Source organism: Elgaria multicarinata, chromosome 4, assembly GCF_023053635.1.
Source record: "Elgaria multicarinata webbii isolate HBS135686 ecotype San Diego chromosome 4, rElgMul1.1.pri, whole genome shotgun sequence".
Taxonomy (NCBI): domain Eukaryota; kingdom Metazoa; phylum Chordata; class Lepidosauria; order Squamata; family Anguidae; genus Elgaria; species Elgaria multicarinata.
The window spans coordinates 59753320-59774425 of NC_086174.1; the positions used below are offsets into that span (position 1 = coordinate 59753320).

Here is a 21106-nt window from a genome sequence, read left to right on the forward strand (position 1 = left end):
TTTAATTTTTGTGAGCCGCCCAGAGAGCTTCAGCTATTGGGCAGTATAAAAATGCAATAAATAAATAAATAATGACGGTTAAGCATTTGAGCTAAATAATATGGCTTAGCATGTTGTGTGAACCATTCCTAACCATGGTGGCTACATAGCCATGGTTTAAACATGCTCACTAATCACTTGCTGCAAAAGGCATAGTGGCCTAACCATGCCTTAGCATGTTGTCTGAACAGGCCTAGTAATATGTTTAAAAATGCAGCTTTAGAGTCTTTATTTTTTCAACAGAAATAATGCAGCATTCAATGCAATTGGCATGACCAATGATATAACCTTTGAACAAATCTCTAGTTTGGGTGCTGGAATAATTCCACTTTGATTCCACTTAGTAGAGTAATGAGGCTTCTTCCACTTCTTCTGTTGGCTTCTTGCAACTTTCTCATAATCCCAATACAAAAGTCATATTTCAGCATTTGGCCTCATATTTGTGGACCATTGCAGAAGAATGTGCATGTTTAAGCTACAAAGGCAGAGCCTGGTTTAAGGGGATTTCCTTTTCCTTCTATTTCTTGGAGCATCTTCCACTCTGCTGCTGAGGTTTACAGATCCCATGCATATATGCATACATATGGGGACATGTGTGAGAAGATGTATTCTTTTCTTTCTGTATAAATGTAAAGAGAGATAACATTTGTACAGAATAGTGTGTGCCTACATAAATATACAAGTGGGCATACACTCATTTTCACTAATGGATGAAAGACTCACAATGTAGTCTCAATGAAAAAAAGAAGAAGCTTGCTATTATTAAATGCATTATGCTTGATCATTGCACATTTTATATAGTGCCAAGTTACCAAAAGCCAACACTTATGTCTTCCCTCTCTCCCAAAATCAGGACGAATTTTCCTTCATTACCTTTCCAAGAGGTGCCCAGTGGTATGAAGTTTCTTCCATGGGATTCCTTTTGTTTGACATTGAAACATATGAAGACTCATTACAAAGGCACCTGACTAATCATTTCTCCCTTCTGATCTGCAAACATGGGCCAGTTCACATGATCAAACAAGCCACCATAGCTTAAAATAGTCACAGTGGCTTGTTCTTGTTGTGGTGGCTGCCATTTCCCTAACTACCCACCCGGTCGCAGCTTCTTATGTCATCCAAACCTGGGTGACATGGCTTGTTTGAGGGGGAAAACAACCCTCAAATAACTCTACAACATGCTGCAGATTAAAACAATCTTAATTTGATCCTGCGAATTTGGTCACTATCAAATTAGAAGTAAATGAGGCTTCTGTGTTTGAGAAGATAATAGAACAGATGCATTGAAATCAGTGAGAATTTAGCAATTACTAACTTTGATCTTTTAAAAAATAAAAAAAGTTTTTATTTATTTCTTGTTTGTTTATTCTATTTTTTGTGCACCACTCCGAAATCTTTTGGATGGGGAGTGGTATATAAATATTGTAAATAAATAATTCCCTTTGATTTCAATGGGTCTATTGTAAGCATTACTAAGTCTGGTTCCACCCTAAAATACATAAGGAATGGTTATTTCTATATCAAACCCTTCTCCTTTACTCCCCCAAAACTTTATTCTGCATTTCTCTTTTGTCACCCCCTTGTCACCACTCTTCTTTTTCACAACATTAACCATTTACAGACAGAAGGCTGCATCCAATACTGGCTGTCTTTCAGCAGAACAAACTGCTAGCAGAACAGATTTCCTGTCTCCCAATGCATACGCCCCAATTAGCTTCAGAAACCTGGGGGCATGCAGGGACTGCTGGAGGAAGAGAGCAAAGAGAAACCCACTGCACAAGCAGGAGTTCACTCATAAAATGTTGGATTTAATCCAGATAATGTATCAGGTGGAAGTCTTGCCCAAGTGAAGAAAATAAAAGGGAGCACAAACTGGCACAAAGGAGATGCAAGCAAAGATTACGAAATGCAAAAAAGCATTTTGAAGAACACATCACTAATAATATCAAGTCCAACAATAAAGAATTCTTTAAATATATTAGAAGCAGGAAACCAGCTAGGGAAGCACTTGGACCGTTGGATGACAATGGAGTTAACAGAGTACTAAAGGAGGACAGGGAAATTGCAGAGAAGCTGAATTCTTTGCATCAGTGTTCACCGCAGAGGATACAGGACAGATGCCTGTGCCTGAACTGATGTTTGTACAGTTCTGGTCACTACACCTAAAAAGGATATTATAGAGCTGGAAAAAGTGCAGAGAAGGACACCTAAAATGCTTAAGGGGATGGAGCATCTCCCCTATGAGGGAAGGTTACATCAACTGGGATTGTTTAGCTTGGAAAAAGGAGGCTAAGGGGAGACATGATAGAGGTGTACAAAATTATGCATGGTATGGAGAATGTGGATTGGGAGACATTTTTCTCCCTCTGTCAAAATACTAGAACCCAGGGTCATCCCATGAAGCTTATTTGTCCAGGAGTTCCAGGACAAAGAAGAGGAAGTACTTCTTCACACAGTGCATAATTAAACTATAGAATTTACTACCACAAGATGTAGTGATGACCACCAATTTGGATGGCTTTAAAAGGGGGTTGGATAAATTCCTGGAGGCGAAGGCTATCAATGGCTACTAGCCCTGATGGTTGTTTGCTATCTCCAGTATTCGAGGCAGTAAGCCTGTGTGCACCAGTTTCTGGAGAACATGGGTAGAAGGGTGCTACTGCACCATGTCCTGCCTTGTTGGTCCCTGGCTGGTTGGCCACTGTGAGAACAGAGTGCTGGATTAGATGGAGCCTTGGTCTGATCCAGCATGGCACTTCTTATGTTCTTAGGTGTATTGACACACTTAAGTGTGCGATGCAATCCACATATGGCTGCTACTATTCTAGTGTGGAGACCTGCAGCTTGCATGCCCAAACTGCAGAGTGAGGAAGTAGCACAGTCAGCATAGGGGTAGCTGAGTTCTAATGAATGGCTGTGGAAAGATTGTTGTGAAAATACATGCAAACTTGTAATTTTCTTTTCGTTGTTGTTTGTCCTATTGCTTCCTCTGTTTTTGCACTAAGCTGCACAAACAGCCACATGGGAACGCTGCTGTGCAGTTTGTTTGTAGGACAGTAGATTTCTCAGGCTACATTTTCCATCACGTGTGTATATCCAACAATGACCTGGGAGTTCAACTGGTAGCAATACAGCAGGTTTCATTGAACACAGTACTATCTAACTTCAGACATTATGAAACAGTCAAGAGATTTATCCACAATCCACCTAAAGTGAAAACAGAGAACATCAACAGTGGATCGCATGGATACCCTATGAAAAGGGGATGTTAAATTTATGGTTATTATATCTTCTAGAGGAAGAGTAATACTCAGTGTTGGAGACTTGGCTGGCCTTAAAACAAAGGAACTTGATTGTAAGAAAACACAGTGCCACTGCAGAAACATAAAAGAGAGCCAGTATGGTATTGGACTGGGACTTGGAAAACCTGGATTCTAGTCCCCACTCAGCCACTGGTTGACATTGGGCCAGTCACTAACTCAGCCTAACCTACCTCACAGGGTTGTTGTGAGGATAAAATGGAGAGGACAATAATTTAAGTCATCTTAGATCTCTTGCAAGAAGGAAAAAAGGTGGGATATAAATGTAATAATAAATAAATAAGTGGGCTTATTCTAGCAACAGGATATAAAACTTACCTTCTATAATATCACCAACTAGGAAATAGTGTTCCAATGAAGTAAAGTGACTGAGCCTTGGGGTGTGAAGGAGGAACACATGGAAGTTTCCCTCACTGACTTTGAGGTCAGTTTTCACTGTTCCACATTCATTGTAACAGAGGGTCACTCCCCACAAAATATAATGAAGATAAGATTATTTCTTTCCTTCTCCATTTGAAATATTGTGGGATTGGTTTTCCTCATAAAGAGCATCTAAGATGTGGCTGGCACTGTGGGGTATCCCAACACCTCTAACCCTCAGCACACTCATTAAACATGGTACAGAAGGACAGGTAAAGAGAATATGATGCTTTCTGAAGTTAAAAAAAAACCTAGAGTATGAAATTAAGAACCTCAAACTCACATTGAAAACCAGAATGAGCTACCTTAAAACTCATCTGAGGCTAAGGTGATAAACTCGACTGCTTCTTCACAGTTTAACAAGTTGGAACGCGAAACATCAGTCCATAGATTCAGGTCGCATTCTACCTCACATGACTAGTATTTGCAAGTCAAGGCAAAGTATAAACACCAGTTGTGTAGTTTAAATCTTAACTCCCCACACCATAAAGGGATTTTGCAGTTTTAATAACTCATGTGCGATAAGCCAAAGATTCAATAGATGATGGTAATCCAGACCCTTCTTCTTCAAAGAAGAACCAAGAATGGAAATACAGCTAAGCATTGAAATGGTTATGGATGCATAAGTGTTGTTGCAACAACAGAAAAGAAACTTCATGTAACCAAACTGGATTATCTTGTAATATAAGATAATTGAAAGGCAGATTCTGAATGGCAAAAAGAAAAAGGTAGACTTCAAAAGCCAAATTCCATAACTAGCCATGAGTGTTACTATTGCTATTGACACTCAACCCTTTTATTCAACTAATCACAAGAAATTAAGAGTTCCATTGTGGCATGCCAGATTCAGGCATTATAGGAAATTGTTTAATTACCTCATTTTAAAATACCACAATGTTTTAAAATAACATTTCTCACAGTGCTGTTCATTATTATAACATGGGGTGGTGGACTTAACTTGTCCTATTTTGTTAAAAGTTGTTCAAAATACTTACTGTTGCTTGATTTGAGGTCTCTGTGAAGGATGGAAACTATGGCTTCTTCATGTAAGTAAAGCATCCCACGAGCTATCTGTACTGCCCAATTGACCAGGATATGTGGAGGAATGCGACGGCCCCAGTGGCTCCCACTGTTGGTGGGGGAAGCACCTGACAAAGCTCTGTTAAGGGGTCCTCCCCTGGCAAATTCCATGACCAGGCAAAGGTTTGGCTCCTGCAAACTTACACCACGAAGTTCAATGATATTGGGATGTTTCAACATGGAGAACAGTTTTGCCTCCTGCCTCACACTCTCTGCAGTGGCCATGATGTCCTCATCCGGGTCCTGTCGGGCTGCTTTCACTGCAACTTCTTGGCCTTTCCACATAGCTCTGTAAACTTTACCAAAGCCCCCAACCCCAATGATCTCTTGCAATTCCAAATGCTGGAAGTCAATATCTGCTAGAGAACCCATGTGGCCTCTGCCACCTACAGGATGCCCATCACTCACAGCTAGGCTTTGGGCTTGATGTCCTGACTTCTCCAACAAACCTAGCTGGGGATGCTGGTAACATCCTGGCTGGTAAGTCACGTAGTTGGCTGGAAAGATACCAAGGCGGTGGTGAATTTTGCCTGCCCACCAGCCATCATCTCCAGAGACCGCTGCATCTTTAGACAGAACTTCAACCATTTCTCCTCGCCGCAAACTCAGCTCATCTTCCCCAGTGGCATCATAGTCATATAGCACAGTCCAGAGCGGGCAGGAGGTGTTGCTGATCTCTAAAGTCCCACCAGCTGCTCCCTCAGAGCCCAGCAAAGCCATGGTCAAGGTGGAGGCACTAACCAGGTCAACTTCAGTCTCAACATCAGGAACTATCAGGGAAGCCTCTGAAGAAGCCCACCCCTTGCTGTTTTAATTGGACAGGAAAAGCAGTGAAACAAACCAAACGTTGATGAAGAAGCAGACGCATTGGATGGGGTACAGAGGGTGAGGGCTTGGAAACTGGGTGTGTAAGGAGGGATCAGGGCACGGTCCCAGAGGCTGAGCCGGGAGGGAGGCAGTAAAAGGGTTGGGGTCTTAAGGTAAAGGAGACATAAACCAGCGGGCTATGGAGGCGGGCCATAGGCAAAGGAGGAAGTGAAAAGGTCACGGGATAATGGAACCAAGCGGAAGAAAGGTCTGGGGGCTCAAGGAATGGGCTGAGGGAAGGAAACAGAAAGGTCCGGGGCCAGACTGGCTGGAAAAAGAGAGAGAGAAACGCAAGACGGTGGACGGGGAGGCAGGAGGAGAAAGAAGAGAGGAAGGCGGAGAAAACGCACAGAATCTGAAGAAGGCACGAGGGAGGCGCAAGGCAAGAGCGCGCCGGAGTCCCGAAGCTGAACCCCGGGCGCTCCAAGGAAGGAAGGGGCCCAGGTGAGGCGAAGGAAGCAGCGCCCCAGCGGGTGGGGAAAGGGAGGGAGCGGGGGAAACGGTGGGAGGCGGCAACAGGTAAAGCGCCCAACTTCCGACGGTGGTGGAAGTGGTGGTGGCGGCCGCGGCAGCGGCGGCGGCAGAAAACGGAGACCGGCCGGCAGTGCAAGGTGGCCTCACCTCAGCTGACGGCGCCGCCCGGGCCAGGGGAGAGAGCTGCCTCCTTTCTCAACTCGTCTCAGCCAACTCCTCTGCCGCCGAGAGGAGCTCCCGAACAACTCCTGGCTGGCCCTGATTGGCCGGCCAAAGGCACGTGACGCGGAGGCCAGGCTCTGGGTGCGGGTCAAAGAGTGAAGCCGCACAGGTATCTCTGGCGGTGGCGACGTCGCCACCGCCCACCTCAGGCACCGGGTGACATGAGGGAGCAGCCCTTGGGGCAGGGGCGGTCGCCAGAAGAGCCCAGAGCGCCTCAAGGCGGGAGGGTGGGGGACTGCGGCAACACAAACAACAACAAGCAGACTCTTGAAACTTGCCGAGCGCCAGCAAGCCCTCGCGCTCCCTTCGCATGAAATTCCGGAAGGCTCTGCTCGAATGAATGGGATTGCTGGACCAGGGTTCCCCTTGCGCTTGTGGGAGCGCGGTGGGGGTGGAGCTTATAGTTATATGCCGTGGAATATATGCTTGAATCGGGACGAACGGTGTTGTTGGTGTTTAAAATAAAATAAAAAGTTCGATTGAACTCAATGGGATTTATTTCTGTACACATGTGGAGGAGTGTGTTGTTACAGAGCAAACATTTACATGTTTACTTGTCTGCAATCCTGTGCACATTTTCCTGCCAGGAAACCCCATTGAACCCAGTAGGACTTGCTTCCCTGTAAACCCCTACACAGGATTGTGAGGCTGGCTCTCATTGTAAGAAGGAAAGGGTTGAGAAACGAATCGCAGCCTTTCTGTGTTCCAGGCATGTGTTGTGGGTGCAGATTTGGAAGTCGTTTAAAACACATACTGGCCAAGGTGGTTTTAGCCGCCTTGAGCTCCATTTTCTTGGAGGAAAGGTGGGGTACAAATCAAAGACATAAATTGGTCTCTTAGGGTTGATAGCTGGAAGACCTATATCACTGTAGTATTTTTTGTTTCCATGTATTATTGGGGATGCTAGCAGTCCCAGGGAAAGCTTCCTTGATTGGCAGTTTGTACACTTTAGAATCCCGATTCATACAGGAGAACATGTTGGCAGGAAATCCTGTCAGCCACAGAGAAAACCATAAATGCTGCCAGGTACAGTTATGCACTGAAGTTGATGGATTGTTAATTATTATCTTGAGGTTTTTTGAGCTACACGTACAAAAGAGGTTACTCCAAGTTGCCCACCAAAGTTGGATAGAACTGAATGAGTGCTTGAGGAGGATGAATAAAATATGGAACTCTGCTTAAACAGCAGTTAGCTTTACATTCAAAATCAAACCATTTTGAATCATGTTATTCCTAGTGTCATGCATTTGGGCTGTATACACAAACCCATATTAAAATCTGATCTATCTGTTTAATAACAGGCTAATGCCAAGCATTGTCCCTTTGCCCCAAAATCACCTAGTATATTTGACTTCTCTCCTTCAACTGAACATCCACCAGTAGCCATTCCATCTGGGTTTAGTAGGGAGAGAGATGGGATTGCAGGGCCCACTTCATCAGCTCTACTGAGATTCTAGCACCATCTGGCTCCCGCTCCCCCCTCCCTAACCCATTACCATTCAAATTGGTCATTATAAGGACTTGTAACTTCAAGAACTGGTGCACACGTTCACTTTTTTCTTCTTAAGTGTAAGCTTGCGGGGAGGAACTGTCTTATTGATCTTTTGTACACTGCTCTGGAAGCCTTTTTGGCTGGAGACTAGGATAACATTGTTTAAAATAAATACACAAATAACCCAGATTTATACAGTCTGTTGTATGTGTTATCTTCCTTTACTCTACGGCCTTCCTGGACTTTTATTGCACCATTTCGGAAGTTATCCAAGGTGAATTCCACTTGTGTGCATGGTTTTCAGTCCCCACATGCTCACCTGCTCAAAAGTGGTCACATGAAATCATAGGATTGTATCCAGTGTTAGTCTAACCTCAGTCCCATTTCTTTCAGAGAGCCTCCTCTATGTAGGACTAACATTAGAAACAATACTCAGCCTCATTAGCAGTGAGTTACAGGTACATATTATAAATGGGCTTGCGTAATGTCTGAGTTTGGATGATCAGCAGAGGAAACAACGCAGCATTGGTTGTTTCCCATGTCCCCATGTAGTTCATTTTCACCCATCTTACAACCCATGCCTTGCAGGATGGGTTGTTGGGTGGATGAAAGTGAACCATACCCGCAATGTGGTGTGGATAATTAGGGTAATCCTGGTTGTGCGACCAGTGCATGTAGGGGCAGGAAAAACAATACATGCTGCTTTGTCCAGCCACCCCTTCTTCATGTGCTGCAGCTTTTCTTCCTCCTTTTTTTCCTTTTCACTTTGGTTAATTAAATGGTAAACTATACTTCCGTTTTATAATGGACACATCATTCTGTTTAATAGGTGAAATAACTAAAATAACAAAGAATGATCAAAAGATGAGTTCAAATTATAGATAGGAGCAAAGTGCACAGCTGCAGGCTTCTTTTCTGGGGAAGGACCAGGCAGCCTTGACACCCCAGGCCTCAGATGGAAATAATGTTAGGTGGTTTCAAAACAGAAGAGCTTGAGAAAATGCTGAGGCCCATATGGGTAGAGAAGATGCAAGATAATGTCCTGATAAAACGATAACTGTTTTCAACAATTAAATGCAACACCAAACAAAAGTGACATGATGGTCTTTTAGACAGAGAAAAGCTTTATGTTGGCTAGGGCGCATTGGGAGTTGTAGAACTTTTTTCTGTCTAAACATGCAGAGGATTGTACTATAACTAAAATATTAGTTATAGGCACTGGTAATAAAAGTTGTGTGTTGAAATATAAATTGCTGAAGTAATAAATTAGCATTTTCCCTTATTTTGTTGTCAAACTGTACACAGGAAAGTTCTCCCATCTCTCCCCCTAGTGGATATATTTTAAAGTACAAAAATGAAGCTTAACCTGGCTTTGGAATTCTTCTATTAATGAAACAATACATATAACCTCCATATGCTCAAGTATATAACCTGAAATACTCAAGTGTCTATTTTGTACTCTACCCACAGTGCACACTGTCGTCCAGTGCTTAGTGCAACCTTTAGATGCATAATATTAATATCACAATAAAGTCTTGATGCAAAGGCAGACTGACATTCTAAGTAATGCTTGTGTTTGCTAAGGTGTGATGTGGAATCTAAATGCTATTCATTAAGAAACAATTGAATGATCAAGCTGGAAATGGAGGGGTGAATAGCTCATGGCCAGCCCTATCACTAAGCCGAATGAAGCAACTGCCATAAACAGCTGAGTTGGGGCTTCATGAAAGGGCTGCAAATTGTTTTTAAATTTATTGTTGTATTTTCAATCCCAGGAAATGGGAGGTGCTGTCGTGGGATTTTTCTGCCTCAGGTGCCAAAATAATTAGACTAGCCTTGAGTACTGTGCACCATGACTTGGGGAGAAGAGGCGGTATCTGCTTCTTTGCCTTAGGCAGCAAATTTCTTGGACCAGCCCTGACTGTAGCTTGGAAACTTGCTGGGAAGGAAATGCAGGAGGGAAAGGAATGTGGCTGCTAGGTTGCATAAAAGGATTAGAGACAGATATTTTAAACTGGAAAACCCATATCCAGGACTTGGGGTGGTTCACAGAATTTAAAGCAGAAATGGGCCTTGAATGGGACGGCACAGAGAAGAGCAAAATGGTCTTCATCGAGCAAGAGGGCAAACAAAGGCTGTGGTGCAAGGACCTGCAGCTCAGCCCCTCCCCAAAAAACAACAACCTGGAGAGGGGAAGGTAATGGGGGACAGCGACAAATATGCCCTTGCAGTATCGATATGCCAGGGCAGCATATTTGTTTCCATAGTTTTAAAAAACATTTTATTTATTATTGCATTTATACCTTACTTTTTCCTCTTGCAAGAAACTCAAGGTGTCTTGCATGGTCCTCCTCTCCATTTTATCCTCATGACAACCCTGTGAGGTAGGTTAGGCCAAAAGTCAATGCCTAACCCAAAGTCACCTAGAGCATAATCCTGTGCATGTTTGGACAGAAAAAAGTCCTACAATTCCCAGCATGCCCCAGCTGGTCATGGCTGGGGCATGCTGGGATTTATAAGACTTTTTTTCTGTCCAAATATGCATAGGATTGTGTTCACAGTGAGCTTTGTGGTTGAATGGGGACTGCAAGATGGGTCTCCCAAGTCCCAGTACAGTACTCCAACCACTACAAAACACTGGTTCTCTATAGTTGGGGAACGTAAGAGCAATGCTGAGCCATACCAAAGATCATCTAGTCCAGCATTCTGTGATCAACCAGCTGCCTGTGGGGCATGAGAGTAATAGCACCCTCCCTGCAGTGCCATCTTAATGCATGGGCATGCTGGGCAGTTGCCCAGGGCCCCCACGAGCATAAGGGCCCCATGCTAATCTATGCACAGACCAGAATTTAACACTAATCTTTGTTTTTCAAGTTCAAGGCTCATGTTATATTGTCCAAATGTTTGTATTGATTAATCTTTGCTGTACAGCATGTTTTTTTATGTGAAAACACTGATTTTGTTGGAGGTACCAATAAATATAAGTTTATTTTATCGATAATTTACATTTTTATTCCTGTGAGTGGTTGTGTAGGCAGGGCCCAGTGTACTGCTTTGCCCGGGGGCCTATAATGCTGTTAAGACGGCCCTGCCTCTCTGTCACATTCCCCAACAGCTAGTGAGATGGGTGGCTAGTCATCTATACATGCTTGTTTTATTATTTTTACTTTTAAAAATGATTTTTATGCCTTTTACTTTAAAAACATATTTTAAAGTGGCTATTCCGAAGTAGATGTGTTCATTGAGTATAAAATATGAAACTGCACATTCTCTCTCTCTCTCTCTCTCTCTGCGTGTGTGTATAAAAATCAAAGTTGGCAAACAGTTCTGTTGTTCTAACTGGAATATAAAAGTGGTTGTAAAGCATGGAATGTGGTGAGGAAAAAAAAGTGTCAGCTGTGTGCTTCACAACTGACGTAATAGACGAGACCACCTAAAGATCCCCACCATTACGTAGGGAGTCAAAAATTACCAGACTGTAAAGGAAAATAAGGAGACCCGGGAGAAAGGAAAAGCGTGTCAAGCCCAAACAGGCACCTCCATGCTGTGTGTCTCTCTCTGCGTGTGATTGACAACGGCCGGGTATTGTGAAGACCTGAGCGGGGCTCGGGGGGCGGTGCCGAGGACGGCGCCTCCTTTTGCTTTTCATCCCGGCTGGTGTACTGGGCGCCCCGAAGCATGATGGGAAAATCCTTCTAGCATCCGGCATGGAGGTCCTGGCGCCCGGCTCCGAGGAGCATCTCAGCCGCAGCAGCGGCAGCAACAGCAGCAAGAAGCAACGGAGGGGAGAGTGAGCGAGGGACGGCGGCTGCAGCGGGGGGCGATGGTGTCTCAAGCCGTGCAGCTGCTCCGGCAGGGAGTGTGGGCGGCACTGACTGGAGGCTGGTATCACGACCCGGAGCAAAGCAAATTTACCAACAGCTGCCATCTCTATCTGTGGCTTTTCTTGCTGCTGCTGCCTATGGCGCTGCACCTGGTGAGACTGGAAGCCCGGCCGCCGCGCGGGAATAGCAGTTAATGGGGAGGGAGAGGGCAAAGGGTGCAGTTGTAGGCCTCTGTTCAGAGCAAGGGGGCATCCTTAGCCTCACGCCTAGGCCCAGGACGGGGGTAGAGGTAGGTGGCCTTGTAAGAACAGGGCATGGCAAAAACGCAAAGGCCCATGAACAGGTGGGCAGGTGAAAGCGGATCAGAGGGGACATTTTGGTGACAGGATGAGGGGAAAGAATTCTTGAGATGGGCAAGAAAGTGTCTTCTGGTAAAACTATAAGGACCCCCCACACCCACCCACAAGCAGCTGCTTTGCTGCTGCTGCTGCTACTACTACTAATGTAAAAATATTGTTGGCATTTTAACATTTCTTTTATTTTGGAACTTAATAAAAGAAATATTTCCTCATTGTGTCATCAGCTATGGGGTGGTATAGAAATGAAATAAATTGTGTTGTTCTTCCTCCAAGGGTGATATGTCGAGCATATTTTCTTTTTAGATCCTGTACTGATTAATAAAAGTACAGTGGGCTGTATAAGGGGCAATGTAGCTCTTTAGAGACTTGCCATGGTATCTACAATTCTTGTAATTCTTGCATGACCAAAGAACAAGGGAGAAGGTTCGCATATACATACTTTTTTGAAGAGTACAAAAATAAATATGAGGCAAATGTAATAGTCCATAGCATTACGCTCTCTTTAAAAACTCTTCCTACAATAATAGGAGTTAGTTTGGGTAGTGGTTAAACTGTTGAGTTAAGGAGTCTCTGTGCTGTATCTCATAATGGCCACCGTGTGGCCTTAAGCAATCCACTGTTTATTAGCTCCAGTATCTCCCCACATCTCATAGTATGTCAATATTTAATACTACTACTATACTTTACAGGGTTGTCATAAGAATTACTGAGATAATACCTTTTGAGCACTCCAGAAAGACACTCTGTAAATATTATAATTTCTAGTTATCAGGAGAACATAAAAGCTTAGTAGTAATAATTCATCTTGTTATATTGCTTTGGCTATTGGGCGGTATAGAAATAAAAGAAATAATAATTAAAAAAAATTAAATTGTCACACTGTAAATAGATGATCTCTTATGATAAATTAATAGTTACATTGTATTAACTTCTTATTATTCTTACGTCTAGGCATTCCCTCCAAATACCGTCACAGCTTTCATCTACTGTATTTCTGTGACTTTGTTTTTCACGATCATCAAGGTGGTCAGCTATCGCCTTCATGTTATGTTTGATAAAGGAGAAGTGATTCAACAAAAAGTCTCTTGGAGGGAGGGAAAGCAAAATAAAGAAGCTAAAAGAGATAATGCAATTCGGCATATAAATCTTAGGTAAGTTTTCTTCATTACTGTGTAGTATTATTTCTGGATGCGACCCAATCTAGTTAGGAATATAGTTAGGGGCTTCTGTGTGTGTATCACTTATTCAGTGAGAAACCATGTGAGCAAATGGGTGCTGCAAACATGGTTCCTCTCTCTCTCTCAGAAAAGTGTTGATAATAGTAAACAGCTGTTCTGGACGGGAAGGGGAGCTAGATTATTCCGTGCAGCACAACTGATTGGCATGACTGCCAGTCTTCTGAAAGGACTATATGACATGCATATTTAGATCAGGAACAGTGATGGCCTTTGTCAGAGAGAAGTCAGTGTAGACAATGAGAAGTAAAGGGAGAAACAGCTTCTCAAAATTGGTTGAATTTATTAAAGCCCAACGAGTTTTAGAAACATAATTTTCCTTCTTCGGGTGCAATTGGAGAGAATAGAAGCTCTAGGTCATTCCTGAGTCATATAGAACAGGAGTGGGCAAAAGGTAGATCAGAATCTACTGGTAGATCTCTGGGTCATTTGCAGTAAACTGGCAAGGTTTTCTGACTCCCAAGAAAAAATGATTTTTAAAAAAACAAACAAACCACTCTTCCATAGCTGGTCTTGTGGTAATTACATATATCTTGGGCTCAGTTTTTCTCACCTGCAAAATGGAAGTATTAGTTTGTTGCCTTGGATCAGGTCTTTGTGCAGCTTTACTGGCCACTTTGAGGCCTTTTTATGTTAGAATTCCTGATGTATAGTAACTCCGATGTATCTCTGTGTACACAGTTTATGGCTCATGGGGTACCGTAGGTACTCCACTGCTTCCCTCACTAATTTGCTCCTGGCTCTAATTTGGGGTTCTAGTAAAACCAACCAAAGGAGATCCCAAAAGCCCAAAGTCTGTCCCACACAGACCTAGAGCCAAGAAGTTTACACTTTTGGATTACCCTTGAAGAAAAATTAAAGTTCTGAAACATGTTGGGTTTTAAAAGTTCAGACACTTTTGGGAACCAGTTTCTTCCTTATCTTCTTATTGTAAGAAATAACAATGACTGACTTCTTTGTCCTTTATTATTTTGAATAGCAATAATATAGGGGACAGTGGTGCAGTTGAAGAGATGAAGCGTAATGGTTCAACACCAACCATACATAGCAGTGTAAAAGTGCAGGCTATACTCTCTCATCACTCTTCAGGAGTACTGGTTAGTAAACCTTTTTTCTGCAATGTTATCCCCATATTGTTCTCCATACATTTGCCACTGGCTTCTATTAAAACTACAGATGCACCATGAGTTTTAGGGCCTTGCTAGACGAGGCCTTAGCGCGCTTTGAGGCCCGGTTTCCCTGCTGTGCGTCCAGATGACGCACAGGGGAATCCGGGGTCAAGCCATGCTCAGACCTCCCTTAACGTGCCATAAGTGAAGTCGCTTATGGTGCGCCTTTTCCGCAGCCCCGGCCTGAGGCCGGGGCTGCGGAACGTCTAGCAAGGTCCGTGGCTTTTTGCGGCTACTTGCTTACTCGCGAGTAGCCGGGAAAAGCCACGGGCTGGGCATAGCGCTCATACGAGTGCTGTGCCCATTGGGCCGGGGGGATCTGGGGGAGGACATGGGGGGGGAAGGCCGGACCGGCAGGAGAGGGGGAGGGCGGAGGGCGACACAGGGGACGGCGAGGGACGGCGGAGGGCGACACAGGGGGTGGCGGAGGGCGACACAGGGGATGGCGGAGGGCGACACGAGACGGCGGAGGGCGACACAGGGGACGGGGAGGGAGGGCGGGGAAAGAGTGGGCAGGAGGCATGGGAGGGGATCAGGAGCGGATGGGGGGGCTTAATTAAAAAAAAAACCACCTACCTTCTCCGGAGTCTTCGGGGCGTATGTGGCCCCTTTAACAAAAACAAAAAAAATGGCTGACGCTACAGGGCTTCCGCAGTCCATGTGCGTCGGCCGTCTAGGAGGCGGGGCGGCGCGCGCTAAAGTTAGCGCGCCGTTGCCCCGCCTCCCTGCCGGCTTATCCAGCAGGGTCTAGCAAGGCCCTTAGTCTAAAAATAGCATCCTCCATCTCTTCCTCTTAGTAAAACAATATGTATGATGCAATGTCATTGTGCTCCAAATTTTGCTGGTCCTCGCAAGTGGTAGTCAATAAAGTGAAGCAGGGGCAGGGAAATTTGGACGACTTTTATGACATAGTTTAGATTTCTGTTAAGGACTATGTTTTGCCTTCTAATTGTTGCACTTTAATGGCATGTCACACATTTTGTTCTACTACACATTACCAGATGAGGAAAGCAGGGAGGACTTTTTGGGTGACACCCATCTAGCTCCAAAAACATTTAGCTCTGGACATTGTTATGGAGATAAATTTGAAAAAAAATAATGGCCAAAAATGCTAAAGGATTTTTTTTTAAAGCAACAATGACCAGGGAGATTTTTAAAAAAATACTGCATCTTTGATTTAGCCCCCTTTTGAAAATATGATCAGTGGTAAGTACTGTGATAGTGCTGATGATCTGTTAGGGAGTGGGAGAAAAGGAAAAGGGAACTTTGCCTGAGTCTAGTGCCTGTTTCCTTCTCCTCTTGGTCTTACAGGTCTTCTTGCTTATTCACAGCAGTGAATTAGTGTCCACAGCTTTGTGTGTGCTTTAGAATCGCTGGGATGGCTGAATAAAAACAAATCCTAAGGCTTCTATGCATGTGAGAGCTGTGGAGCACTCATGGAGTGCCTGTGAATACAAGGGTTTACCCATTAAATCAGTGGCATCCATGTGTACAGTTTCCTAGATAATCCCAGTACCGATATCAGTGGAAAGCTGAGTCCTTATGCTTGGAAGTTATGTAGAACTTTAGACATATTTAAGAACATAAGAGCCATGCTGGATCAGTCCAAGGGACCATCTAATCCAGCACTCTGTTCACACAGTGGCCAACCAGCTGTTGACCAGGGACCAACAAAGCAGGACATGGTGCAACAGCACACTCCCACCCATGTTCCCCTATAATTGGTGTATACAGGCTTAATGCTTCTGATACTGGAAGTTGCATTTAGCCATCAGGATCAGTAGCCATTGATCAACCCCCTTTTAAAGCCATCTAAATTGGTGGCTAACACCAAATCTTGTAGTGAATTCCAGAGTTTAACTATGTGCTGTGTGAAGAAGTACTTCCTTTTATCTGTCCAGAATCTCCCACCAATCAGCTTCATGACCCCAGGTTCTAGTATTCTCCACACCATCCATGCATAATTTTGTACACCTCTATCACGACTCCCCTCAGCATCCTTTTTTCCAAGCTGAACAATCCCAGCTGTTGTAACTTCCCCTCATGGGGGAGATGCTCCAGTTCCGTGATTATTTTAGTTGCCCTTTTCTGCACTTTTTCCAACTCTACAATAACTTTTTTTTTAAGTGTGGGGATCTAAACTGTACACAGTCTTCTAAATGTGGTCGCACCATAGATTTGTATAAAGGCAGTTTCAAAGAGCAATAGCAATATTCTTTTCCAGCTTACAAGTTTTAAGAATTTAATTAGAACTAGTTAAGATGATGATGATGATCATAATAATGCTTTCTAACTTTGAATTTATTTTTCTTCACTCATGAAATGTAATGTGAACAAAACAGTTGTAATGCCTCATCTCCTACTTTATTGTATTCAGAGTGCTCAGTATCTATAAGATGCAGTATATTCTAAGTAATCATTTTTCATCTGTTATAATTTTTGACTTTGATTTTAATTGAATATAGGTTGTACTTACTATGGTTTGCTGCTGTGAAATCCTTAAATTTAAATTATCCAAGAATCTGTATCATATTATATTTGTGCTTCATTTTAGGAGCTGCCAGCACAAGAAACTATTGAAGATCTGAAAGGTACGTGTGTTACTGTTATTAAACTGCTTTGGAAAAAATACACTTCTTAAGTATTTACAGCATATTTATAAATAAATGGTGACTCTGAACTTCACACAACCCATGTGTATGTTTGATTAAAATGTTAGCAATTATTTTCATGAAGAAACAGATCTTGAGTTTAGTTCATTTCATTCCTCAAGCTCATTTAAAACATTACTGTACTTTTGTGTCTTTACTCCTCCTAAAAGAAAGTGAGTTATATTCCTTTATAACTCTTTTTCTCTTTGTGGTGGACATCCAAAAGAAACAAATGGTTAAATGCTGTTGTAATCTTCCTCCAAGGCTTTGTCTTTTGAAGTTGTGCAGAGCCACCCACAGCATAATTTCCCCTGAGTTCTATGGGGCTTACAGCACAATCCTATGCATGTTTACTCTGAAGTAGGCCCCATTGTGTTCAGTGAGACTTACTCCCTACTAAGTGTGTTTAGGTGTGCAGCCTAAATTTCCCATGGGTTTATTAGGATTGCAGCCATTAGTTATTTTACTTGTTTAAACAAAGAGTGCAGTCCTATGTGCCTACAGCCCAAATGATGGAGGGCTCTTATGTCAGACCCTTCCCTCCATCCTAAGCCCTGTTGGTCTCTTGACAACAGGGTGGGAGAAGTGACGGAAGCTGTTTTTACCTCTCCATCTTCCAGTAATGCTATTTATGTTAAGACGGGTGTCTGAGCACATCTAACTCTTCCTCTCTGCTTTACAAGACATTAATGGGTACTGTAAAAGCAATGTAGTCATGTTCATATTCTATTGAAAGACATTGAATTTAGATGCCTGACTATGCACTGTTCCATTGATTCTCTGGAATGCCTTTAGCATCAGGATTTCACATATATTTGGTCTAACCCTACATTTGTGTCTCTTCTTATTAGGTGTAATGGTTTTGGAAGACCAGCCTGTCCCACCAGTTTCATCTACCTCACCCTGTGTCAAAGCAGATATTCTATCTGCTTCGATGGCACGAATGTCAAGTTCAACCACATCAGCAATAGTGGCCAAGCCAACTATGGAGACATTTATCAGTAACACAAGTAGTGAAAAAGAAGAAAAGGTACAGCCTTCTGGCCACAACGGAGTGGAGGATATTACTTTTGATAAAGGTGTTGTTAAAAAATTGCCAAATCTCTCTTTGTCTCAATATGACATTTTAAAAACTGGCATTTCCTTTGAACCTTGGGGCAGTGATAATTCAGTCATAATTTCAGAGCATTTAAGCAATCCAAAATGTTTCAGGAGAGAGAAATTACCAGATGCACCAGCTCAAGAGAGCATTATTACTAGCTGCCCACAGTGCAATACCATGGCAGCCAAGGGAACTGATGGACCTGTGGAAAGTTCTTATGTTGATGACATGAAGGGACACCTTGATGATTCAGAAAGTGAGGTAGCTGTTGCGCTTGTTGACAATTCCCTCCCTGGAGACCCACTTTCATTACATGAACCCATTAAAATAGTTATCACTATGAGTAGTATCCAGAATTCAACAATTGATTTAGAAGGCTCATGCCATTTGAAAATGTTGGGCACTGAAAAATCCAGCTCAGATCCAGAGTCCGGTGTTGCTACAGCAGATCAAAACAGTAAACAAAACAATGAACAGATGAGAATCCCTGTCATTACTTTTGAACTATCCGATGACAGTGGAGGCCATGCTTATCAAGAAATAAGTGAAAGCTTAAGAACACCAGAGAATTTAAATGTAGATGCATCTTCCAACCAGTGTTCTGGCTATGAATCTGGTGAACAAGACAATATTGCAAAAGAATATGGTGACAATCCAACAAATAATTGCGAAGAAGCAGGAAATTGTCCAGAAAACGTTTCTGAGAATGTAGAAGTCACAACTTTAAATTCAAAAGAAGGACAACAGAATTTGGGTGTGCCCTCGTATAAAACTGCTTATGAAAAGAGACATGCTCGTGTGCTCAGTGTCGACAGCGGGACAGATGTTTTTTTAAGTAAGAATTCTTCAGAGGCAGTCAGTGATAAAGAAAAACTTTTGCCGACCTCTAAATCTGATCTAGAAGCTAAAGAAGGACAGATACCCAATGAATCTAATTTCTTGGAATTTGTCTCACTGCTGGAATCCATCAATACTTCAAAGGCAACAGCATCAGACTGGAAACCAGAGACTGCAAAAGATAAGGGTCTCAGCGGAGGTATGCTGCATGATTTCGAAATTCTTAGTTTCCTGGGCACATAAGGAATTTCTGAGCACCTGACTATGTGGAGAGCAATTGTTGCTGAAGCCAAAATAGCATATGACAAAGAACAACCGTTATATGACATGATTTTAATGGGGAAAAATTTAACTACCAAATGCTGTCACATCTTATATAAAGGTACTAAACTGTTTAAAAATGAGCAAGTTATGTGACAAGAATCCTCTGTTGGTTTGTCATGGAACAAACACATGCTCCTTTGTTCTGCAGCAGCAGTATTATTTATTATTTACATTTATATACCAACTTATTTTCTAAAAAGCCTTCAATAACTCCAATAAAACCATAATACAGTAAAAACAACATTAAAAATGGAAAAAACACAATATTTTACAGAGCATTCTTATGGCCACTAGACACCTTAGTTCCCAGAAGCAGCTCGTTCTGTCCTGTCCCCTCTGGCCTCAGAGTTGGCATGGTTCTGTTTGCACTGGGAACGAAGTGTGGAGAGGGCAGAAAGAGAGCGTCAGGGGAGGGGAGGGGATCGCAGAGGCTCCTTTACACAGCTTCATATGCACCACACAGCTTCTCCCCCCCCCCCCCCAAAGCTCCCCAACTAGACGCTCAAAATCAAGCATTTAACGAAAACTGCAGGGTAGATGGAGCACGGAGGAGAGGATCCCCTCCATGTTCCATCCAGCCTGCACTGGATAGTCATTAGTATCATGACAAGGCCTGTTCCCCTTGGTGTGGGGGAAGGAGTTTCAGGCTATCAATCAAAGTTAGATTCCGATGCCGAAGAAACAGGACTAGAAATGTCCCAGCTTACAGAGGAAGTGGGGGAGGTGATTCTCCCAGGCTCTTCACCCAATAGGGAGGAATCTTCACCAGACCTTATCAATGAAAACATTAACAACTAGCAGTCCGTGGGAACTCAGGAATCCTCTGATGGGGAGGGAACTTAAGAGCTGGTTGATCCCAGTGTCCGCCATAGGTTTAAACGGGTGGAGCTAAAGGTAGGCGAGACGCAGTCAGCTCGACTAGCCTCTTGCCAAAGGCTTCTTCCAAGAAATCCTTGAAGTGAAAGTCCTCAAGGAAAGGAACTTCTTCCCTTTTCTAGAAAGAACAATTGTCTTGCTTAGCTTAGCCTAGGCTTTAAACTCTCTTGAGGCGCAAAGAGATGTTTATTTACTGAATAAAGCTTTGTGGATTACTTGGCAGCTTTCTTTATTGTCTCGCATTTCGGCAGAAGGGCAAGGAAACACAACAATTAGCCTCCCAGGTTGGACACTTATAACTATCCTGATAAAATTGCATCCTTAAAAGACTCAGGGCTCATCTACACCAAGCAGGATATTCCACTATGAAAGCAGTAAGAAAGTGGTATATAAAAGGCAGGTGCCACACTACTGTTTTATAGGGTATTGAAGTGCACTGCAGGATGTACACTACTACTTTATAGTGGAACTGAAGTGCACTGACAACTGCTGGGGCCCATGACACATCTACACCAATCTGGACATAACACTATGAAAGTGTTATGTGGTTTGTGTCATGGGCCCCAACAGTTGTGAGTGTACTTCAATACCGCTATAAAACAGTGGTGTGGCACCTGCCTTTTATATACCACTTTCATACTGCTTTCATAGTGGAATATCCTGCTTGGTGTAGATGAGCCCTGAGCTAAAAAGATGTGTCTTCACACCCTTTCTAAAAGCCAAGAGACTGGGGACCAACTGTAGTTTTTGAGGGAGGGCATCCGATAGTTTGCGGGCGATGCAAGAGAAAGTGCCTTTACACATGCCCAACAAAT

General features: G+C 43.2%; 2 protein-coding genes across 2 annotated transcripts in view; one reads left to right on the forward strand and one right to left on the reverse strand.

Annotated features, from left to right (window-relative positions):
* MAP3K21 (mitogen-activated protein kinase kinase kinase 21) overlaps positions 1–6133 on the reverse strand; it is a 46954-nt gene extending 40821 nt beyond the window's left edge. The window contains exon 1 of the mRNA XM_063124375.1: positions 4775–6133. Coding sequence (XP_062980445.1) covers positions 4775–5579 — 805 coding nt within the window. The 5' untranslated portion in view covers positions 5580–6133. The remainder of the gene's footprint in view (positions 1–4774) is intronic.
* A 5604-nt stretch (positions 6134–11737) lies between these two features.
* The window catches only part of PCNX2 (pecanex 2), a 140934-nt gene continuing 131565 nt past the window's right edge, over positions 11738–21106 (forward strand). The window contains exons 1-5 of the mRNA XM_063124381.1: positions 11738–11890; positions 13049–13248; positions 14312–14429; positions 17056–17092; positions 18004–19290. Coding sequence (XP_062980451.1) covers positions 11738–11890; positions 13049–13248; positions 14312–14429; positions 17056–17092; positions 18004–19290 — 1795 coding nt within the window. The remainder of the gene's footprint in view (positions 11891–13048; positions 13249–14311; positions 14430–17055; positions 17093–18003; positions 19291–21106) is intronic.